Source organism: Myotis nattereri (assembly GCF_964212035.1).
Source record: "Myotis nattereri genome assembly, chromosome: 8".
NCBI classification, from domain to species: domain Eukaryota; kingdom Metazoa; phylum Chordata; class Mammalia; order Chiroptera; family Vespertilionidae; genus Myotis; species Myotis nattereri.
The window spans coordinates 86,784,643-86,807,603 of NC_138083.1; the positions used below are offsets into that span (position 1 = coordinate 86,784,643).

General features: G+C 43.0%; 1 protein-coding gene across 1 annotated transcript in view; it reads left to right on the forward strand.

Moving 5' to 3' along the window:
* DCC (DCC netrin 1 receptor) overlaps positions 1-22,961 on the forward strand; it is a gene marked incomplete at both ends in the record, with an annotated part of 936,944 nt that overhangs the window by 662,777 nt on the left and 251,206 nt on the right. The window contains 2 exons of the mRNA XM_081097320.1: positions 10,691-10,847; positions 22,702-22,856. Coding sequence (XP_080953446.1) covers positions 10,691-10,847; positions 22,702-22,856 — 312 coding nt within the window. The remainder of the gene's footprint in view (positions 1-10,690; positions 10,848-22,701; positions 22,857-22,961) is intronic.

A 22,961-nucleotide genomic window follows, 5' to 3' on the forward strand; every position in this document is an offset into this window, starting at 1 on the left:
ATGTTTCTATCTCTCTCTCCCTTCCTCTCTGAAATCAATAAAAATATATATTAAAAAAATGCCATCCATTATTCCTCTTTGTTTAAAAAAATGTGCTTATTGATTTTAAAGATAGAGAAAGGGAGAGGGAGATAGAGAAACATTGATGTGAGAGAGAAACATTGATCGGTTGTTTCCCATATGCACCCTGACTATGGATTGAACTGGCAGCCTGGTCATGTGCTCTGACCAGGAACGGAACTGGCGACCTTTCAGTACATAGGACAATGCTCAAGCAACTGAGTCACACTGGCAAGGGCCATCATACCTCTTTCTTGAGCAGGGTGAACATGTGAATACAGGAAAAACATATTTTTTGCTTTGCTATAATTGCAACAAGAAATTAAACTTAATATATATATATATTTCAGAATTTCTCATGTGCTATGATACATTTTGAATTATTCTATAAATTTATCAACTGTAATTCAAATTGATGTGGATCATCAGTTAAATCAACACATTAATGATCTTTTTTTTTTTTTACATATTCTAACAAGACTTAAAAAAACATTCTTTCTGTAGGAATTACTTTAGTTCTATTTAGAGTGGCCAAGGAGAATACTGGCATTGGATGCACGGACACAATTTATGATTATATAATGTCTCTGTTACCTATCAGCCATCTCTGATAGTTATTTTGTTTGCCTGCTTAATGGATTTGAAGTGTGAGTGCTAGGTTCAGGCCAATAAGCCTCTTTTATAGTTTATATAGCTTCACTATCATTGTCTTCACTGCAGTACATTAAAAAAAGAAAATGCAATGAACTTACATGGTTTCAAACTGTCCATGTTCACAAAATTCCCATAAAGGATGGAATTGTTATCTCTCTCTCTCTCTCTCCCACCCTCTCTGCCTCCCTGCTCTCTCTCCCCGGGGTTTATAGACCTAGAAGGACAACGCTAAAATGAAACAAGGATCTAAGGAAGCATCCTTCATACATGCTCCCTCTATGGCCCCCTGACGCCTTGCAGAGGCTTCAGCAGCAATAGGTTCTATTTATATAAACTTAATTGGAACAAGTAATAACTTACCTGAGTTTTATATCCTCTTATATTGTTGTTTTTTACTTTTATTTTTCTTTAATTTGTTTTGATGGCTATAAAATTCAAGGGTGAATAGCTAGAAATGAGAGCCGACTGTACGGCACACACATGCCTCATAAACTCCCATGCCCTGCAGATGCACTCCTGGCCTGAGGGCCTCTGCACACCCGCTCTCCTCCTGTCCATCAGAAACACGGCGCTGGCGCACCTGCCATCCTGAGACTCATTCTCAGAGACATTTCATTGGAACAAACATTGGATCTAGCCTACCCTGACAATGAGCATTCCCACAGCTACACAGGCTGTAACTTTAAGTAACTAAATTTAAATTTTATGTTAAGTCCCATGGACAGAGTTAGAAGTTTGCCATTAGGAGAACCCACTGAGCCATCAATGTGATTGGAACTTTATTTTGTCACTTGGAATCCTGAAACAGTAAAAGTGGTTCTTAAAAGGTGCTATACTACTAAAGGGAGTAGCTTAAACCTTTGCTTCTTTTTACTTAATTTATATTATCTTCAACATACCTCTATTTTTTTTAATATATTTTATTGATTTTTCACAGAGAGGAAGGGAGAGGGATAGAGAGTTAGAAACATTGATGAGAGAGAAACATCGATCAGCTGCCTCCTGCACGTCCTCTCCTGGGGATGTGCCCACAACCAAGATACATGCCCTTGACCGGAATCAAACCCGGGGCCCTTCAGTCCGCAGGCCGATGCTCTATCCACTGAGCCAAACCAGTTAGGGCTTCAACGTACCTTTAGTTGAGTTCCTTGCTGGAAAAATTCAGGTACTTAACAAAATAATAATAATAATAAGATTCCCTAGCACTAATTCAGTTATTTTTTCTTAACAACACAGCTTGTTGCTACTTGACTCTGTTAGTTCTCTGGCTACCAAAGAGGAAAGCACAGCTTCTTAAAGCCTCTTGATCCGAATCAGCAGTGCATGTGTTCTTCACATGCTTTTCACGGGCCGCGGAAGAGGGTTGTATGGAAGCTGGGACAAAGCACCATATGGCTGGGATGAGGTGAAGGATGATAAAGGCATATGAGGGAGGGAGGGGAGATGTCACAGCTTGTCAGCCGTTCTCCCTAGAGGAAGCTCTGGTGACAGGAGGATGATTGAAATGGCGCGTTTGGGGTCCCTGGGCATGGAGAATAGATAAACAATGACTAGGAATTCAAAGGCATAAACTCCAGGGAAAGGATGGAAACAAAGGGATCTGGGGATTGGGGAGAAGCATAGTCATCCTGCAGTTGGTGAAAGACGCCAGGAAAAGACATTGATGGGAGAGGTGATTAAAGGTGGCCTTACGGAGCCTTGGATGGTGACAGATGGAAAGGGTACAATGATTAGCAAGAAAGTGCAGAGAAAGAAAAGAAGCCTGAAATGAAGTATATTCTTGTAGGAGCAGGCATGTGGGATGACAAAAAGGGCAAACAAAGGATGATGTTTTCTCTGCCAGCTGGTACAGGAAATTGGAAAGATATTGAAGTGACCAAGTCCTGTCCTTGTATGAAGGAAGTACCCTTGTCCCCAGATTACTTCACCTATCGATTTAGCCCAAATTCTTCCCAAAGCCTTTCCAGGAGGGGCTATGGATTTCCAGCTGGGGCATCATCTCACTGGCCCAGCAAAGACATACTTTCCGCTCCCTGGATCTAAAAACAGACAAATAGTAACAGCCATTTATTGTAAACAACTCATATGCTAGTTCCTGTGGGGAGCCCTTACAATCTGTTTCTCACCAGCACTTAACCATGCGTGTTAAATATTTTGAATCGATTTTTAATCAATTTTCAGCTCAGAGAAGCTAAATAACTTCGCAATTCACATACTTGCAGAGTGTCAGAGAACGGATCCAACATCCCTCTGTTTAATGACAGTTTTCTACACAAATCCGTCTGTGTTTACATAAATGAGGGACTAGCCACCTTCCCAAGCTTCCTGTGGTCTTTGTTCCATCTTGGATGAGCTCTTTAAGAGGTACTTTCCTAAGTAAACAAGGTGAAAATAAAGAAATGAGGTATTACCTCACACCTGTCAGCATGGCTATCATCAACAAATGACAACTGCTGGTGAAGATGTGGAGCAAAGGGAACCCTAGCACACAGCTGGTGGGAATGCAGATTGGTGCAGCCACTATAGAAAACAGTATGGAGTTTCCTCAAAAAGTTAAATATGACACTGCCATTTGACCCAGTGATCCCACTTCTAGGAATATATCCTAAGAAACCTGAAACACTAGTCAGATAGGACATATGTACCCTATGTTCATAGCAGTGCCATTTACAATAGCAAAGATCTGAAAACAGCCAAGTGTCCATCAGCAGATGAGTGGATAAAAAAAGCTGTGGGACATTTACACCATGGAATACCATGTAGCTGTAAAAAAGAAGGATCTCTTATCCTTTGAGACAACATGGATGGACCTGGAGAGTAGTGTGCTAAGTGAAATAAGCCAGTCAGAGAAAGATAAGTATCACATGATCTTACTCATATGTGGGATCTAATGAACAAAATAAACTGATGAACAAAATGGATCCAGAGACATAGAAACATGGAACACACTGTGGAATCTTAAAGGGAAGGCAGGGGTGGGTGGGGAGACATTAACTGGGGAACTTATATGCATAGCCCATAGACACAGACAAGAGTGTGGTGAAGGCCTGGGAGGGGCGGTGTGGGCTAGACAGGGTGAATGGGGAAAAGGGACATCTGTAATACTTTCAATAATAAAGATAAATTTTTAAAAAAGAAATTATTAAAAGCATATAATTTATGCTTTCATATGCATACAATGTAGAGATTTGAATAAAAGCATTAATTCACACATATGTTGGTTGACCAGTTTACCCAATATCTGTCTTCTCATTTTGTCTCTTGCAAAGACTTCATACTCTGAGAGATGCAGCTACCTCTGCTGATATGATAATATTATCCAGAATTTGTTTTTCACCTTGTCCCTGTGTATGGCCATAGGTAATCTTTCTTAGGATACAGCCTGGGCCTGGCAATTCTCTTTGATGCATGGTCCTGGGATAAGTATCACACTTCTGATATCAGATCCCCAGGTTTTCCTCTTGGAGGCACAGGTCAGCCCAAGCCAGTGTTTCAGGCTTTCTTTCTTAAAATCTTCTCAATGAAAGCATTACTTGTCTGGGGAATTATTGCTGCCTAAACACAGCTTATCCTTTAGTGTATCGTTGGCTTTCCAGAACATTTTCTCCTCTCCATTTGATCCTAAATGAAATATTCACACCCCATACCTACATTCCCCTGGAACCTTCTTCTGAGTTTAGTTTTGAAATGTACATGTAATTTATTAGAAGAGTTATAATTATTAGCATAACCAGCTTGCAATAATAGCTCAGGTCCCTCCCCAGACATATTCTCAAGTATCCAATTTAGAGGGTTCTGGCAGGGAATTTTCTAGTCAAAGTCTAATCATTATAATTTCACAAATTTGCAAAGCCTTTCATTTTGCTCACACTGCAAGGATATATTGGATGCCTACGGTGCTTCTAAACACACTGTGCTAGGCTTGGGGATTAAAGTGGTAAACCGTTTAGTCTTGGTTCCTCCTCTTACAGAGCATATAATTTAGTAAAGGGCACCCAAAAGTGAGTAGGCCATTCCAGTGCAGGGTTGTAAGTATCCTGAGAGGACACTTATCCTGGTCCTAAAACAGCCCATGATAGAGGCACCTAAGCCAGGGTGGGGATCAGTGAGTGACAGCTAAACTGAAATCTGAAGGGCAGGGCAGCAAGGCAGTTGGAGGGAGGTATTCCAGCTGAGGTTGCAGCACGTGGAAGTAGCAGAGAAGAAAGTGTGAGGTCATCATGGAACCGAGCAAGTTCAGTGTGGAGAGCTGAGAGCCAGCAAGGAAAGCCTGTGGAAGCCCTCAAGCCTAGCTCCCTACCTCCAGGACCTCCTCCTGGATTTTTCTCAGGCCACCCTGCTCCAGGCAGCTGGGGAAGTAGAGCTGGAATGGAGGAGCAATGCTGGAGGTGAGAGGACATTGGTCCTTGTGGGAGAATCAGAGGCAGGGAGAATAAGGAAATGAATTAAAACAGGCCTTCCATGGTGCCTTACACATAGTAATTCCTCCATGGGCATTGGATGGATTAGTGATTGGATACATAAACTGATTTTACCAAAGAATACTCAACAAGTGGGATCCAATGTCATAGTGTGAGTACTGTGATCATTTATGAAATGATAAATAGTTTTTTGGGGAATAGGATAGAAATGGTTTAGTTAGAAGTGAGTTATGATTTCTAAACAACCACCCTACCAAAAATTTGGTGTGGAACTTGTTTGTATGTAACTGACTGTCTCAAATGTTGTAATTGTCCAACAATTTAGTTCCCTAGTCTCTCAGGGCCAAAGAACATGGTCTAAAAAGAAATAATTCTTGCCCAGCTGTGTGGCTCAGTGGTTGAGTGTTGACCTGTGAACCAGAAGGTTAAGGTTCCATTCCCAGTTAGGGCACATGCCTGGGTTGTGGGCTGGATCCCCAGGAGGGGGCATGCAGGAGACAGCTGATGAATGATTCTCTCTCACCATTGATGTTTCTATCTCTCTCTCCCTCTCCCTTCCTCTCTGAAGTCAATAAAAATGTATTTAAAAATAGAAAATAGAAAAATAATAATTCTTATAAGCATAATAATAGGAACATGATAGACATTCAATAAAAATTGGTTATTCATTTTTAGATACTAATTCAGTAAATTATCTTATGTAAAAAGGAAGATTCAATGAAATATTGTAGTTTATTAACATCTAGTCCATATTCATTTAAAATGAAATATTGTTTCAAATCACTTTTTTTTAAAACACAAATTTTAAATTGTCTTCATTTTATATGGTTCTTAATACACTAGCTCAAAGGCTCTGATTCTCTGAATTTGAAAATAAGTGAAGCTTTATAAAAATGTTATTTTGTTATTTTCAGATATAAACAGCCACACTTCTTTTTGGTAAGGTTGTAAAATTAATTTCTTAACTATAAAAACTTTAACCAAAATTTAAATTTTATCTACTTCTCCATTAGACCATTAAATGCTAGAGTTTGGTGTCAAGAGAGCACCAACAAGAAAAAAACGCCAAAGGCAACTAAATAAATGTTTTCTCTTAGGACAATTAAATGTTCCTGTCACGTCACTAATGTTATCTGGTTATATTTTATTTTTATTAAATCTTCAAGGTAATAAGGAGATACATGGAAGAATGCATCTAGCTGACCTGGTGGCTACACTGATAGTACTTCAGTTAACAACATGGGGAGTGACAGTGGAAAAGGCCTATTGGGTGTTTGATATTTAATGAAAATTAAATATTTTTGTGATTTTGTGAATACATTTTATCATCTTTCATATGCCTCATAGAAGTGGAGGTCAGATACTGTTAATAGCACAGATATAAAATAATACTCATAAAACATAGTAAAAATTTGACAGAACAAAAGTCTCTGGTATGTAGACAAAATGTAGCTTCACGGAAAAATTAACCCAATAATTATTACCAAGGCTATTGCAATGACATCATAAAAAACGTTATTCATAGTTTTTTTTGTTTCAAAACTACCTATTCTTCCCACTTATATTATCTTCAGAAATCACCTCTTATTCCTGGATTTTGCTATGATAATTTTTTTAAGAGGTTCTTTTTTTAAAAAAAAAAAAAGACTATGTTAGAGTGTGACAAATTCGCCTCCTCTTCTCCATGACAACAGAAGGTGTAGCCATGGCAACAGTAATGGGCCAGAGAGATTAGGACCAGAGTGGAGATTAGGCCTCCAAGAGCAAAGAAAAGGAGTCCTGATTGGTTCCTTATTGAGTGAGACCTCTGTGAAGACAAGTTACTGTTGAGAGAAAGCATGGAGGATTAGTCAGAACAAAATTAATTTCCCTGTGTAAAGCAAGAAGCTATTCCTTTGTTAAAAATGTGTCCCTTCCTTTTCATATAAGGACCATTTAAATTGAAGTAAAGAGTCCATGATCAATTCTTTTCTGAGCTCTATCTGTGCCTCCGAGTGTAGGCCAGCTCTGAGAGAAGGCACTCGGGGAAGCTGGAGAGAAGAGCATCCGAGTGGAGAGATCCGCTGCCCTCCTTCCTGGTGTCCCTGAATGGATGGAAACCCTACTCACTTCGATGTGATATCATCTATAAGGGAGGGGCTTTGGGACAAAAAGGATTTGAAATTTCTCTCTTGTTCTTTTAAAAATTATTTTCTAACTTGAAAATTTTCCGAAGATTTTTCAAAATCATCACTGATCACCTTTTGTGTTTAAAAAATCTTTTGTAAAAATAGTCCATAAGAATTCCCTTTTCTTTAAACTGATAAAATGTACAGGCATTATATTTTGAGAAAAAGTCCAATGATTTCACATCAGCACATTGATAAATGGGGTATTTATTTTTGAAAGTTATGGACATGAAAGTGCTTAGTCAAATGGTATGAATATTTTTCATTTTAAAGAATTTTGCCAAATTGACTTCTGTAATCTGTACTCTCACAGACTTCAGCTGAGAGTGTAAGGGAGTGGAACTCCATGGCCAAAACCAGGTAGTAACACTCTCTAAAGTCTTGCTACTCAGATTGTTTTATTTTTTAAATATGTTTTATTGATTTCAGAGAGGAATGGAGAGGGAGAGGGAAATAGAAACATCACTGATGATGAGAGAGTCATTGATCAGCTGCCTCCTGCATGCCCCACACTGGGGATCGAGCCTGAAACTAGGGCATGTGCCTTGACCTGGAATCAAACCATGACCTCCTGGTTCATAGGTCGATGCTCAACCACTGAGCCACACTGACTGAGTACAGACAGATTGTTTCAATAGACTTTATTCAGACAGACATTTTTAGATTTTATTTTAATGCACATTTATTTGTCAGGTTGAACCTTATTTTAAAATAAGATTCCTCATTATTTTATTGATTTTTAGACATTCTTTATAATTTTATAGACATGAATTAGTACCTGGTAGATACATATTTTGTGAATGCTTTGGGTCCATCTTGCCAAAGGAAAGGCACCTAAATCAAGAGGAAAGTGGGAGTTAAGTGAATGATATGGGTTTCTCATGGGTGGGAGCTGCCTGTGCCCAGGCCCTAGGGAGTTGCTCTTGGCTCAGCATGCACCTTCCCCCGTTGCCTCTCCACTCTGCTGCAGAGCTCGCTAAAGAGCCAGGAGCTCCATGCAAGCTGCCGAGGACCATGTTCTTCCGGGCCTAGCAGAAGGGCTGACATGGGATAGATGCTCTAGAACATTTGCTGAATGAAAAGAGCCAATGGTTGCTGCTTACTGTGGACACCTACAAGCCTCTTGGTGGTGGTATTTTTGCGGTGAAAGGAACGCACTAGGTGGCATTTTTGCGGCGATAGGAACGCGCTGGGTGGTATTTTTGCGGCGATAGGAACGCACTGGGTGGTATTTTTGCGGCAATAGGAACGCACTGGGTGGTATTTTTGCGGCGATAGGAACGCACTGGGTGGTATTTTTGCGGCGATAGGAACGCACTAGGTGGTGGCTACCATGCAGGATGGCTAACTCCCTGGGAATCATCCACAGTGAGTGGAGGAGAGCAGGATGGTAGGCCAATGCCCAAGCCTGCTTCCTTCAGGACTGGATCACTCAGAGGCTTGTGGCACCCTGACTCCCAGAGTCTCCAGTGGGGCTCCCTTCAGTTTCCACAGCAATAACTGCCAGGTAGCTCTCTCCCTGCTGCCTCACTTCCCCACTGCCCGAGGGTGTTTCCTGGGATCACCTTCCAAATAAAGCATGTGCACTGAAGGCCTTTTCTAACACTCTTTGTGGAGGAAGCCAAACCAAGAAAAGTGGCCAACAGGAGCCAGGCCAGCAGGCAGACTGAGAAGTTTGGCATTTCTGAGGGAAAGAGTAGGCCTGGAGGATAATAAACGGTGGAGTGCTGTGACCAGATGTGTCCTTTACAAGCTTATTCTGGACGCTGCACAGAGAACACGCATGTGGGAGGGGAGTGGCAGGGGAAGCAGAGGAGCTGGAGGAGAGCCTGACAGTTCTGGGGAGAGAGTGATGCTGTGGCTGTAAGGGTGGCTGTGCAGATAAAGTAAGTTGTCCAGGAGCGGGGATCCCAGAAGGGGCGAGTGGGAGAGAGCCGGGAATAGGAGACACAATTGGAGTTTCAGGCTGTCCAGTTGAGAGGACAGTGTAGATATGAGTGAGTTAAGCAGCCTTGGAGGGGACAGGCAGTGAGTAGGGAGGGGGGGATGAATTCCCTTCACTGTGCTGGTTGGCGCTGTCCAAGGTGTATGCAAGTAACGGGTTTTGTCAAAAGGGTTGATATCACCCATGTTTTGGACAGAGGCGCTGCATATCCAGGCATCAGCCTTCCACCCTCCCCTCTCCACTCTGCCACAGAAGATTGGCTATGCCCCTGCTAGCCTCCCATTTATTTCTAATGCTGTGCTGATCAAGAAAGCCAGGGGAAAGTCTATCAATGAAGACGTGGGCTGAGAAGCTGCAGAGCCAGAAATCACTTTGAAAGCTTTCTGCAGTTCTTTAAAACCTCTCCCTCTGTATCACCTGTATGTACTGTAAATTGATAATGTTTCTGGAACCACTGGGAAATGAGATGGCCCCCGCCCCCCAAGTGGTTTTCTAGCTAACAGGGGTGCAGTTCCCAGCACCCAGCCCGCGGAGAAAGAGAATGCAAGAAAGGAGACTACCTTTTATAAGAAGTGGATACAAATGGAGCACAAAAGCCAGTCTGAAGATTAAATGTAGGAAAGTGGGTTCTTGTGATTTGGGGCCAGAAACTCACATTCCCTAGACCTGGGGGCTTGAACACATAAGAAAATATCTTCCCAGCAAAGGTGAGTTATGAATTCACACACACACACACACACACACACACACACACAATCAAAAACTTCTAATACAGGTTAGCAATGCCCCAAAAGTTTAAAAAGCCAGTTTTGCAATAGTGAATGATTGAGTTATTCCTATGAATAACAGTTGTCAGATTCTGATAATTTTGATAGGTGCAGTTGCCTATCTTTGTGTCCTCAGATTTTTTCTGGTCATTTCCCTTACTAGCAGGTAGTCCATGAGAAGTTTCTACTTGTTGTTAGCTCCCATCGATTTTAATTTGCTTCTTTAAATTTTCTGTGGTCTTAGGGAATGCATAGGAAAGTTCCTCAAATTATACCCAAAACAGTGTAAACAGGCTCTGAGAGGAATGAGGTTCTGTAACAGCTACTTGGTTACCTGAGGCATTTATCAATACGTGCAGGTCCATGGTCATGTTCCCCCGCTTCACACTTAAATAGGACATTTAGTCTTATTGTCATTGATCTCATGATTAATAGAAACTGAAGGAATATGAGTCAAATTACATATGCGGTTAATTAGCCACCTTTTCGTAAACCCCAAGGAATCCCGTTATACCTTTGATTCCGTTTACTGTTTCTTTCCTGGTTTGTCTTCATTTCCGTAGCATCTGTGTGGATGTGCCATTCCGTGTTTGCTGCTGGGTCTGCTTTGCTTCCCTGCCCTTTGTCTGCCCATGGCACCGACACCTCTGACCGCCTCCTCTCCTTCCTCCTCAGCGATCCCAAGCTCCAGTGTGCTCCCTTCCGCTCCCAGAGATGTGGTCCCTGTCCTGGTTTCCAGTCGGTTCATCCGTCTCAGCTGGCGCCCACCCGCAGAAGCAAAAGGGAACATTCAAACCTTCACCGTCTTTTTCTCCAGAGAAGGTGACAACAGGTAGGTGCCACCAGGAGAATTCAGCCTAGCCACCCCTCTCTTTAGAGGTACACTGTGGGGCACTGGCGGCGGCACATCTTGGCAGGGACCTCGGAGACCTGTGGAATCAACTCTGTGTCCTTCACTCATTACTAAATGGACACTTTATGACTCCTTTCCCTGTTGGGTTTTTCTTTAATTAGAATATGTTTTTTTTAAATTGATTTTAGAGAAAGAGGAAGGGGGAGAGAGAGAAAGAAATGTGGATGGGAGGGAAAAACATTGATCAGCTGCCTTCTGCGTGCCCCCTATAGGGAATCAAACCCAAACCTAGGCAAGTACCCTGACCGGGAATTGAACCAGTGACCTCTGGGTGCCTGGGATGATGCTCAACCACCTGTTTCTGAGCTGTGATGCTTGTTTGCTCATATTTATTAAAATCCTTAACACAATAGCTTTCTAAAAGTCTTGGATTGAACATTTACCTCAGATTAGCAATGATTTTGTCAGGCAAATTACTCTGGCCCAGATTATCATGAATCTGCCTGATTAGTTAATGGTGGCAATAAATGCAGGTGCCATAGTAAACATTTTTTTATTCATCCGCCTCGGTGCTTTCCCTCCATAAATCAGAGAGAGGCATAAATCTTAGATCCTGAAAGTCAGAATTCACAGGACATAATTGCTTCAGAGATAGCCATCTATCCCCTCTTAGTACCTAAAGATCATTAGACTTGAAAGGGATCTTTTGAATCCTTCTACTTGAACTTCCTTCTACTTGAACACTTAGAGACGGATGCTCTGGGGAGGCTGAAGTCACATGCCCATGCCCACAGCGTAAGCATGGATAACGGGAGCGGGCATTTACTGAGCACTTACGGTGCCAGGTACCAGACTAAGCATCTGACGGAAGTTGTCTTATCGAATCCTCACAACAACAACATCCCCCTTAAGGAAGAAGTTCGCACCTCTGTGACACAGCTAGTACATGGTGGGACCAGGGTTTAATACAGGCCTGACTCTAAGGCAGGTGCTCTCAGTGGCTACCTAACTTCCTCCTAACGGATTAACCTGGAAAAGAACCCAGCTCTCTTGATATTTTTTAGAATTATGACATGAATTTCCTCTGTAGGCTTACTTCTAATAATTTTCTGACTTGATGAATTAGTTTATTTGCATCATTTATTTACCATATAAAACTTACAGGAGCAAACTTTTTTTAATTCATGCATAGAACATCATACCTCCCACTTAGTAATCTAAAGTTACTTATGGAGTGTGGCACAGTGTAACTAAAAGGGTAAGGCCCTGTGGCTCTGGAATGGAATTGCTTGGGTTTCAGTCCTGGCTCAGAATGTGAGGAGCTGTGTGGCCTTCGGCCAATTACCAGTGCCTTGCTTTCCGCACTTGGGATCATCTTTGACCCAACATGGCAGGTTATGATGAGTATTAAATGAAGTTAAGAAAAAGTGACTAAGACAGATGCCCATCGCCTGGTGCCCCATAAGCACCCCATTCTTGTTAGCAGTCCATGTGCAAATCATGGTGTCGGTTAGAAATGAACATCAGTGGAATGCAGATATTCTCCAATTGATCATTAGAAAGGACTTTATCACTTTCACAAACATTAGCCCATTTGATCCTCGGATAAAGCAGGAATGATAATCTCCATATTACAGATGAGCATGCCTTGCTCTGTTCAGAAAGCCTCAAAAATACTGCCTGAAGAGCTACACAACCAGTAAATATTAAAATCAGAATTTAAATGCAAGGTTTCCAGTCCAGTGATCTCCTCGCTGTACCATACAAGTAAAAGATACTTGGTAAAAGTGCTATGTATAAAGACTGCGGGAGTTCAGATGAGAGAAGTAAAAACACTTTCATGGGCATCTTTCAGTTTAATCCCCACCATGACCCTGTGAGGTAGGCAGATAAGTGACTGGTATCTTCCTTTTGCAAATGAAGCAGGAGGGCTCCTAGATAGCTCCCGACTTGCTCAAGGTCACATGCTGACTTTGTGGCAGAACAAAGTCAGGGTCTTCCATGTGCAGGGCTGTATGCAATACAGTGCTTTATGCTGCCTCGGGAAACCTCTGCTCACTGCTTGGGAGTAGAGAGCAGCTCTTCATGATTGACATGGAGGATTCACTTTAGAATTCACTGTGCATTGGATTTTCTTTTTTTAAAATATATTTTTATTGATTTCTGAGAGGAAGGAAGAGGGAGAGGGAGAGAAACATCAGTGACGAGAGAGAAACATTGATCAGCTGCCTTCCGCATGCCTCCTACTGGGGATTGAACCAGCAACCTGGGCATGTGCCTTTGATTGGAATCAAACCCGGGACCCTTCAGTCCACAGATCAACACTCTATCCACTGAGCCAAACCAGCTAGGGTGATTTTCTGTCATTTTAAAAAATATACATTTTTTTATTTATTTCAAAGAGGAAGGGAGAAGGAGAGAGAGATCCAAACATCAGTGATGAGAGAGAATCATTGATTAGCTGCCTCCTGCACACCGCCCACTGGGGAGGAGCCTGCAATCCAGGCATGTGCCCTCACTGGGAATGGAACCGTGACCTCCTGGTTCATAGGTGGACACTCAACCACTGAGCCACGCTGGCCAGGCAGAGTTTCAACATGGTGTTTACATGTCCTTCCCCTGCTCTGCAGGGTTGAGGACCGTGCAGCTGATGAGGCTTGTTATGGTGAAGGGAGTGGGTTGTGAGGGAAGGAGAGCACGTCTCCGAATCCAAACCACCAAACTCTGGCCCTGGCTTAAGGCTCAGCAGGAATGGCCCTCCTGTCACTCTGCTCCTCAGTGAAAGTCTGTCCCATCCTTTCTACCTCAAAATGGTCTTAGGATGAGAAACTGTGATTTAATTCTTCCAATGGGTTGAACAGGTATTTAAAGGTATGCCATTTGCCCTGACCGGTTAGGCTCAGTGGATAGAGCGTTGGCCTGTGGACTCAAGGGTCCCAGGTTCGATTCTGGTCAAGGGCATGTACCTTGGTTGTGGGCACATACCCAGTTGGGGGTGTGCAAGAGGCAGCTGATCGATGTTTCTCTCTCATCGATGTTTCTAACTCTCTATCCCTCTCCCTTCCTCTCTGTGAAAAATCAATAAAATACATTTTTTTAAAAAAAGGTATGCCATTTATAAATGCCATATACGAATGAGTGACCCTTTATTCACTCGCCTAGCACTGCGATTGAAATAACAGAGAAGCCGGCAGTCTCTTTGGAAGCAGTTTAACAGTGTTGGGAGGATCATTCTACTGATGAGTATATGACTATACACCGAGTGGAGAGCTCTAAAGGGAAGGAACACGCTTCTGTAAGAGAAGTCACGGAGCACGTGCATGATGTCCAGGCCAGTGGTCGGCAAACTGCAGCTCGCGAGCCACATGCGGCTCTTTGACACCCTTGAGTGTGGCCACGAAGTTTCATTAGCACTGTACGTGTGCGCCCGCACGTGGTATTTTGTGGAAGAGCCACACTCAAGGGGCCGCAGTTTGCTGACCACTGGTCTAGGCCATACTCAGACTTGCATTTAGAGAGGGTGATGGTGGCTGCGGAGTGGAAGTTTGATCAGAAGCAGTGGGTGGGTGCTGGGGAGCCATTGGGCAGGCTTTGCAGGAGTCTAGGATGGAGAGGATGCTGGGTCAGATTAAGGGGGTCAGGGTGGAGAGGGAGCGGGTAACAAATTCTGGAGATATTTAGGTAACAAAACTGAAAGGACCAGGTGATGGCTCGGGCATTCTCAGTAAAGGAAAGGAGATTTTTCAAGATAACTCCTAGGTCTCTGGCTCCTGTAAATGGGTGGATGGTGGGCCAATGTGCTGAGTGAGATAAGGATGCTGGAAAGGTCCAGGTTTGGGAAGAAAGGGCATCAGTTCTGTTTCAGGCTTGTTGGTTTGACACGCCTTTACAATATTCAAGGGGGACTGTCAAGCAGGTCCCAGAAAATAGGCCCCTGGAGCTCAGAGGAGAAGTCCAGGCCTGATATATAGACCAGGAATGTGTCTACACATCGATGATAACTGCAATGGAGAAAGATAAGATTCCCTCCCATCCCCCTCCCCCACAAAAAAACCAACAACGCAGAACTAGAAGATCACCCAGAGTGAGTCAGATTTATTATAGGGACATTGGCCAAAATCCAACAGAGTAAATAATTTTAACCCAAAACTTTTTTCCAGGAAAGAACTTCTTATTTGTTGTGGCAGTAGTTATTATGAGACTAGTCTCTTAGAAGTTTACTAGATGCTGAAACAGAGGTTATATGGAAACAAAATGTTTAAAAGCCTGCTTCTCAGCCTGCTTAGAAAAAATAACAGTTTTTAACCTGGGTGCAGCGGCAATACCTCTGACCAGGGTGCTCTCCATCCCCCACGGTCTTTGTCTGTGGCAACTCACCTCTGAACCTTCCTCCTCTTCATGACAGCATCGGCTGCAAAGGGTGCGTCTGGGGTGACATTTGGGTGGCTGTCACTTTCATTGCCACTGTCACTTTGAAGCCTGTTTCCTGTTCCAGTGATTTTCAGCTGCTGTGCCGCAAGGATTTTTAAAACGTGCAGTACCTGACCTCGTTTTCCTTGGATTGTCTAATGACGAAATGACAACAGCCAACACCATAGTCATCGGTGTGAATAAACCAAAAGCATACCTATTTTTTGTCAGGTCAGCAAAAAATGTATGTGTCGGTGTGCCACCACCTGTTAGTAATTAGCTTACATGTGCTGTGAGATGAAAAAGCTTGAAAAACGCTCCCTGTTCTAGCAAACTCTGTATTTCAGTTTTGAAATCTTCTCATCATTGCACCATTCTTTCTCTCACTAAGGAAATACAAATGAAAGTGGAGCAAATACAGAGAAGATGTTAAAAGTCTCTCCATTAAAAGTAACAGAGTTCCTTCCTTACAAAGGGACAAAATAGAATCCTTGTCCCTTGAAGCAACTAATTAGGCATCTTCTGCATCAAGGCAGCATTTGTTGCTCACCTCACAGCTGTAACGTGTGAACACCCTGGTCCACTTAGGCAAGACAGCATGTGTTTATTTAGAATGTGTGCTAGAGACATGTTACAAATGACCCACTAAAAGCAGCATCATGCTTAATCTCTAATCTCTGTTTACTTCTGAAATGTACATACAGAAGTGCTGGATTCAGCTAAAAACAAAACCAAAAGCACGCGGGTGACTTTCTCTGCCCATGAAGGGTATTCGATTGGAAAGACTTCTTTCAGTAGATCCCACGCTCTCAGTTTTCACATAATGAAAGTGAAGGCGATGGGCATGCCAAGGCCACCCGTGGGACTAAGTTAGGATGGAACGTGGATAGAATCCAGCTCTGTGAGCATTTATGCGATCACACGCTGTGGGGATACCTGGCAATTCTTCTGTTAAAATTTTCCCATTTATATATGCATTCAATTAAAAAATTGCGAACACCAGCAACATTGCCATTCTTTAGACTCAGTGGGTCTATATGCTGAGTGTCAATAAAATACAAATGGAATATGGCTTCTCTTCTAAAATAGTTCACCATTGAGTCAAGGAGACAGACGTGTCTAATAAAGCAATGGGAAATGTGCTAGAGTAGACGTACAAACCAATAGCAGCAATAGCACAAAGGAGAGGATGCTCAATGCGCTAGAGTCAGAGGGCATAATGGTAGGACCCAACGGCCAGGAGATATCATTTGAATTGGATTTGAAGAATGAACAAGCTTTTGCCAAACCCAAACCCAAGAAGAACTGCGAGTCAGGAGAAGGAACTCCAGGACAGTCAGAATGAAACAGAACAAAACTGATGCCAGACAGGATGACAAAGGACAGAGGAGCGAGGATGCGATCTGGTGTGGCGAGGCTTGGTGACTGCCTGTGAGTGTGAAAAGGTCAGCCCACGGCTTGAAGGTCTTTGGCTCTTGTCCCAAGGAGCTGAGGTTGTGTTAACCATAGGATGATGGTAATTAATATGCTCAAGGTGAGGGCATGGAGTCAACCGAGTGTGTATGTTAGAAGAGAATCTCTGTCAATGGAAGATAGGAAGAACTGGGAAATCAGTGAAGAAGCACTAGGAACAGCTGTCCTAATGCAATGCGTTGTGAGCACAAGCCAGAGCAGGGCTGGTTCCGGGCACAGGAGACTGGAGCCCAACTTGGGTCAGGTCTCCACGCAACTTATGCAAGTTTACATTCCCTGCTACCTGTGTCACTCGTGACTTCCAAGGGTCAGGACTTACGGGCTGAGCTCAGAAAAGCAGCAGCGATACTGTGACTGGGTCACAGCTTGTGCTTTTAGAACACAGCAGTTCTTTCCCAAGGAGCGTCAGCCATGTGACCCCCAGCGCTCAGCACTGGACAGAAGTGCTTGCAGATGGCCTCCCCTTGGTCTTGGTGTACAGGTGCCAGCGGGCACGCTGCCTGCAGCATTTCAGCCAGCAGAAGGGGACCAAGTTGTGTACTTACACTCTGTGGATTTTCAAGGAATGAATTTCATGTGAAGGGATTCTAGAGAGCTCAGGTGACCTACTCCCTGTACTTCAGTCAATTTACCTTGAACTTTCCTGAACCCCACACGGCTAACTCTGAGTTGGGGGAAGGAGTAGGATAATGAAGTTTTGTCTGACAGTAGACACCATGACCCTGAGCTCTGCGGATTTGAAGGGTCATCACGTTTTCAGAGCCATCGGAGAGAACATCCTGAGAAGCGGCAAAGCCAGGAGCTGTCAGGGCAATGACAGTGACAGGCAGGACACGCAAACACAGTAATTGGGCAAAGTCTTAACATCTCCTGTACTTTGTTCTTCAGAACCTCCTCGCTTATCTGCCCATTTATAGGGAGGCCTGGCCTGGAGGAGCAGGGAAACCTAATGCCTCGCTGCATAGATGTGCATGTTACTAGTATGTGTAACCACTTCAGGGGCTGGCACTGGCCTGTGTGGGGCTGGATTGAGCTGCCTTCCCAAACTCAGGTTGTACTTTCTTGTAGGGAAATGTCTTGCGAGGTTTTGCTTTCAGATATGAAAGCCTGACGGGGGATCAGGTGCCTCCTGTGAATCTTCTGGGCTGGTAACTGGGCAACTCTGGGAAAGGCCAGGTGGCAGCAGGTGCCATTTTCCCAGAATGCATTGGTATCTTGTTAGCGTTTGATGTTCCTCCAGTAGGACCTGAGGAGGCATCAGAGCAGCCTGGCAGCAAACCCTGACACTAGTGCGGACATCACATAGGACAGGGTGTCCGCTATGTGGTGGAACTCTGAGAACAAGCTACTCGGTTGCTGTCAACAAAACCTCCACTTTTAAAAATATTACTATTTTCATTATTGGAACCTGTTCAATATCTATGACCACTTTTTTAAAAAAAATTTAACTTATCTCTGCAAGCAGAATTTATCTGACAGAACATTTTAAAAAAATGGGGGCAGGCCCATAGCTCAGTTAAGTCTATTTTTCTTTTTTAAAATGATGATTGTATCTCTTATTAATTTATTTCCTCATAGTCCTATATCTGAATACTTCGTGGAAAAGTTCTCTTCTTGGACTCAAGAGCACTTCTTTTTTTCTGAGGTTATGGTTGTGTTTTGTAGTAATAATAAAAATGACAGCACTGACTACCATATAGAGAACACGCCAGAGGGAGTACCAGGCACCCCTCCTACTACTTGAGGTGGTTTGCATTAATTCTTTAGAAACTCTCTAAGGAAAATATTTTTATGGCAACAATTAGCATCCGAGCAATCTGAGGCTCAGATAAGTTCATGAGGAAGCCCAACAAACCCCGATTAAGACTCCTGAATCCACTCCGCAGTCTACATAGTATTTTGCTGCTACCCCATTTTGATATGATAAGTAGAGTTCTGAAAGAAAAAGACACATGTAGTTAAATCATTATTTAAAATTAAGAGCCCACATTGAAGAAACTAGTGGACAATCTAGGGCAGGAACAGCCTATGGTTAGAGGAGGGCCCGTGGAGTTGTCTCTGAAGCCATGTTTCTCTAAAGCAGATTATATTGGCTTACATTGTATTCTTACAGATCTCTCCCAAAGAAGTATTTTCTAAAGACCCTTTGTTCACGCTTTATGTAACATTGAGAGAGGATCAGTTGTCCGTATGAGTGAGTGTCATTTTTCTCATGACTATTGTTAATTTGGGATATGGTGAGAGGCTGCTGGAGATGGAGGACACCTAACACTCCCTTCATTGTCATGAAGTCCGGTATCCTCCTTTGTGTGTGAGTGATGTTTTCCTTCTATGATCGTGGGCATTTTTACTGCACATACCCAAATTTTTTTGCCTCTTCTTTTTCCTTTGAAAACTGCCTGTTGAAAGGGTTTTGCCAGCACGTCCCAGAACACAGCTATTTCATCTAAATTATTTAGTAGTTATGAAAATAAAGTCAATTCTGAAAGCCATCTTTTCTTATAGATATCCAAGAAGTTAGGTATGAAAATCTGACCTTCAATGACAACTATGTTGTGGGAAGGTCTAGACAAAAGGAAATGACCCACAATAGATCATAGACTAATTCATCGCATCTCTAAAATCACAGTAAAAAAAAAACACTCTGTCTATATAAAAGGGCTATATTAGACAATGTATATAAAATTTATTCCACTAAAATAAAATAAATAAGATGCAAAAATTCACATCCACAAGGCATACAATCTGATTGGGAGGATTTCCTTTTACAAAGAAACGTATTGTCCTAAATAATTTTGGTCTGGCAAAAGAGAGCAGTGTGACATGTGACACATGAACCATGATCTCATGATTTTACTCTTACCTACTTTAGAGTAATATTGAATCCCACACAGTCACAAGCCCTCCCCAACTATGTCACAATTCATCCTTGAAGCAACTTAACACAGCACTCCTAAAGAAATATATAGTCCTGGCCAGTGTGGATCAGTTGGTTGTCCGAGATGTTGCCGGTTTGATTCCCAGTCAGGGCACATGCCTGGGTTGTGGGCTAGATGCCCAGTAGGAGGTGTTCAGGAGGCAACTGATTGATGCTTCTCTCTCTCTCTCTCTCTCTCTCTCTCTCTCTCTCTCTCTCTCTCCCTCTCCCTTCCTCTCTCTCTAAAAATTAAAAAAACACACACACACAACTATTTTTAAAAAAGGAAAAAAAAAAGAAATATCTAAACCTTGGGCTAGACCAGCCATGGGCAAACGACGGCCCGCGGGCTGGATCCGGCCCATTTGAAATGAATAAAACTATTGAAAAAAAAGACCGTACCCTTTTATGTAATGATGTTTACTTTGAATTTATATTAGTTCACACAAACACTCCATCCATGCTTTTGTTCTGGCCCTCTGGTCCAGTTTAAGAACCCATTGTGGCCCTCGAGTCAAAAAGTTTGCCCACCCCTGGGCTATACCCAAATTCATACAAGATGTGTGTGTGTGTGTGTGTGTGTGTGTGTTTCCTTTGTGGTAAAGTCTACATGACGTAACGTTTATAGTTTTAATGATTTTCAGTAGAGAGTTCTGTGGCATTAAGTTCAATCACATTTTTGTGCAACGATTACCACCCTATATCTCCAGAACGTTATCACCTCCCCCAATTGAAACTTTGTACTCATCATTCCTCCCTCCCCATAATCCCTGGTAATGACCCAGAGTGCATATTTTAGTGTACTAGCAGTACTGGATAAAATAATGCTAACTGCTCTAACAAATAATAGCTCAAAACTTTTTGGTTCTATAAAATAGAAAAAGGATTTTCATGAGTGAAGACAGTTCTTCTCCCAGCTCTTCTCCAGAATTCATGCAAACTTTGCTTCCTCCATTATTAGTATATGGCTTTCCAGCTCACCATGCTTACCTGCCTCAAGCCCATAGCTGTAGGAAGAGAACATGAAAGAAGCCATACAGGGGAGGGCAAAAGTAGGTTTACAGTTGCATGTGAAACACAGTTTACTCTCGTACTAGAGGCCTGGTTCATGAAATACATGCACAGGGGAGGAAAGGGGACTCAGCCCGGCCTGAACCCTCTTGCAATCGGGGACCCCTCGGGGGATGTCCGACTGCCGGCCCGATCCCACACAGGATCGGGCCTACACCGGCAGTCGGACATCCCTCTCATGATCCGGGACTGCTGGTTCCTAACCGCTCACCTGCCTGCCTGCCTGATCACCCCTAATCACTTGCCTGCCTGCCTCACTGCCCTTAACCACTCTGCTTGCCTGCCTGCCTGATCACCCGTAACCATTCACCTGCCTACCTGATCGCCCCTAACCCCTCTGCCTGCCTGCCTGATCACCCCTAACTGCTTGTCTGCCTGCCTGATTGCCCCTAACTGCTCATCTGCCTCCCTGATCACCCCTAATCACTCTGCCTGCCTGCCTGATCACCCCTAACCACACAGCATGCCTGCCTGACCACCCCTAACTGCTCGCCTACCTGCCTGATCACCCCTAACCACCTCAGCCTCGGTCCCCACCACGGTGGCTTCATCTGGAAGGATGTCCGGAATGATGTCCAGAGGTCATTCGCTGTCCAGTCTAATTAGCATATTATGTTTTTTATTATAGATTATTATTGACTAATTATTGTATTAATCCCCATATGAACAATTGTAAACCTACTTTTGCCCCATCCTGTATGTGTAGTTTTTCTAGGCTAGCCTTACAGTCAGCACACATCACACACACTTAAACCCATTTGTTAGACTCAGTCACTTGGCCTCATTTAGACTTCAGGGGGGCTGGGAAGTAGAGTCCAGCACATGAAGAAGAAATGGGTTGAGGATGAGCCAGCCAGTCTCTGCTGTGTCTGTCAAAGTGATTTTAGAGTTAATATATATGCCCAGGAGTCACCACTCATTCCCTTCAAACTTTGTCTTTCTCTTTTTAGAAGCCTAATTTACTCTGGCAGAAAAACATAATAAGTTTCATTCTCCATATCTCCCAAAACCAAATAAAACCAAATGGCAAAATTAAAACCTGCCTATAATTCCACTGAGAGGTAAGAGATAGTATCTATAAATAGAAACGTTAAGAAACAGTTGAGTAGGTTAGAAGGATTTCCCTCTTCACCCAGTCAATCAAGTAGATGAAGCCAATGAGGGTATAAAGGTCTAAAATCATGTGTGTCTTTAAAGAGTAGTTTAGTAGTTCTTGTTTCTCACATATCAGCACAGGTCCATAGGGTTTGTTTTCTCTCAAAATATATATATACCTATACACACACACACATATATGAATCCCAGCCTGATCAGCAGATTGATTCATTTGTTGGGAACCATTGAGGAAGTTTTAATTGGGAAATGAGTTGGACACCTGTAGGTGGTGCTTGAAGAGCAAGGCAAGGAGACGTGTTGTTGTTTGTGCACAGAAGGGGACCCACTTCCATTTACTAATTGCTCTTCACATAACCACAGGAGCTCATGCTCCACACACGTCAACACTTAGCCTCTGCCTTTTCCTTGTGTACAATGAAAGGAAATGCAGAAATGCATTTGTGGGCATTACTGGCAAAGATTGATTTGTGAAATAATTGAAACCTTGATTTTCTGTCATTAGCTGGAGGCTTATGAAATGCATTCCAGATGTTTCTTCTTACTTTAATAGCTCTGTGTCGTAAGGTTTAAATTCAAATTTATAAAGTGTCAAAGGGAAAATACTTTAATATGCAAGTTTCGTGGAAATGGCACAAACTCGAAATCCCCAGTCACCCTGCAACATCTGTTTGTAGGCCCTCAGTTTGTTTCCCATAGTAAGTCTCAGAGGTCTTGGATTATGTCCCAGAGTCAACATTAAATAAGGAAGCAACCTTTTCTCTACCTCACTACTCTTGAACATTAAGTAAGGTTTGGGCTAAAGTAGGGGTGTTGGATTAATCTTTCCCTATAACTTTGATTTCCCAGGGAACGAGCATTGAATACGACCCAGCCTGGGTCCCTTCAGCTCACCGTGGGGAACCTGAAGCCAGAAGCCATGTACACCTTCCGCGTGGTGGCCTACAATGAGTGGGGCCCGGGGGAGAGTTCGCAACCCATCAAAGTGGCCACTCAGCCTGAGTGTGAGTACGAAGGGGAAGGGTGGCATTTAGAAAGTGTTTATCTCCTCCAGCCATATCCTTGAATACTTTCATAGAAATTTCTTGAGGAAATGGAAGGAAGATGTT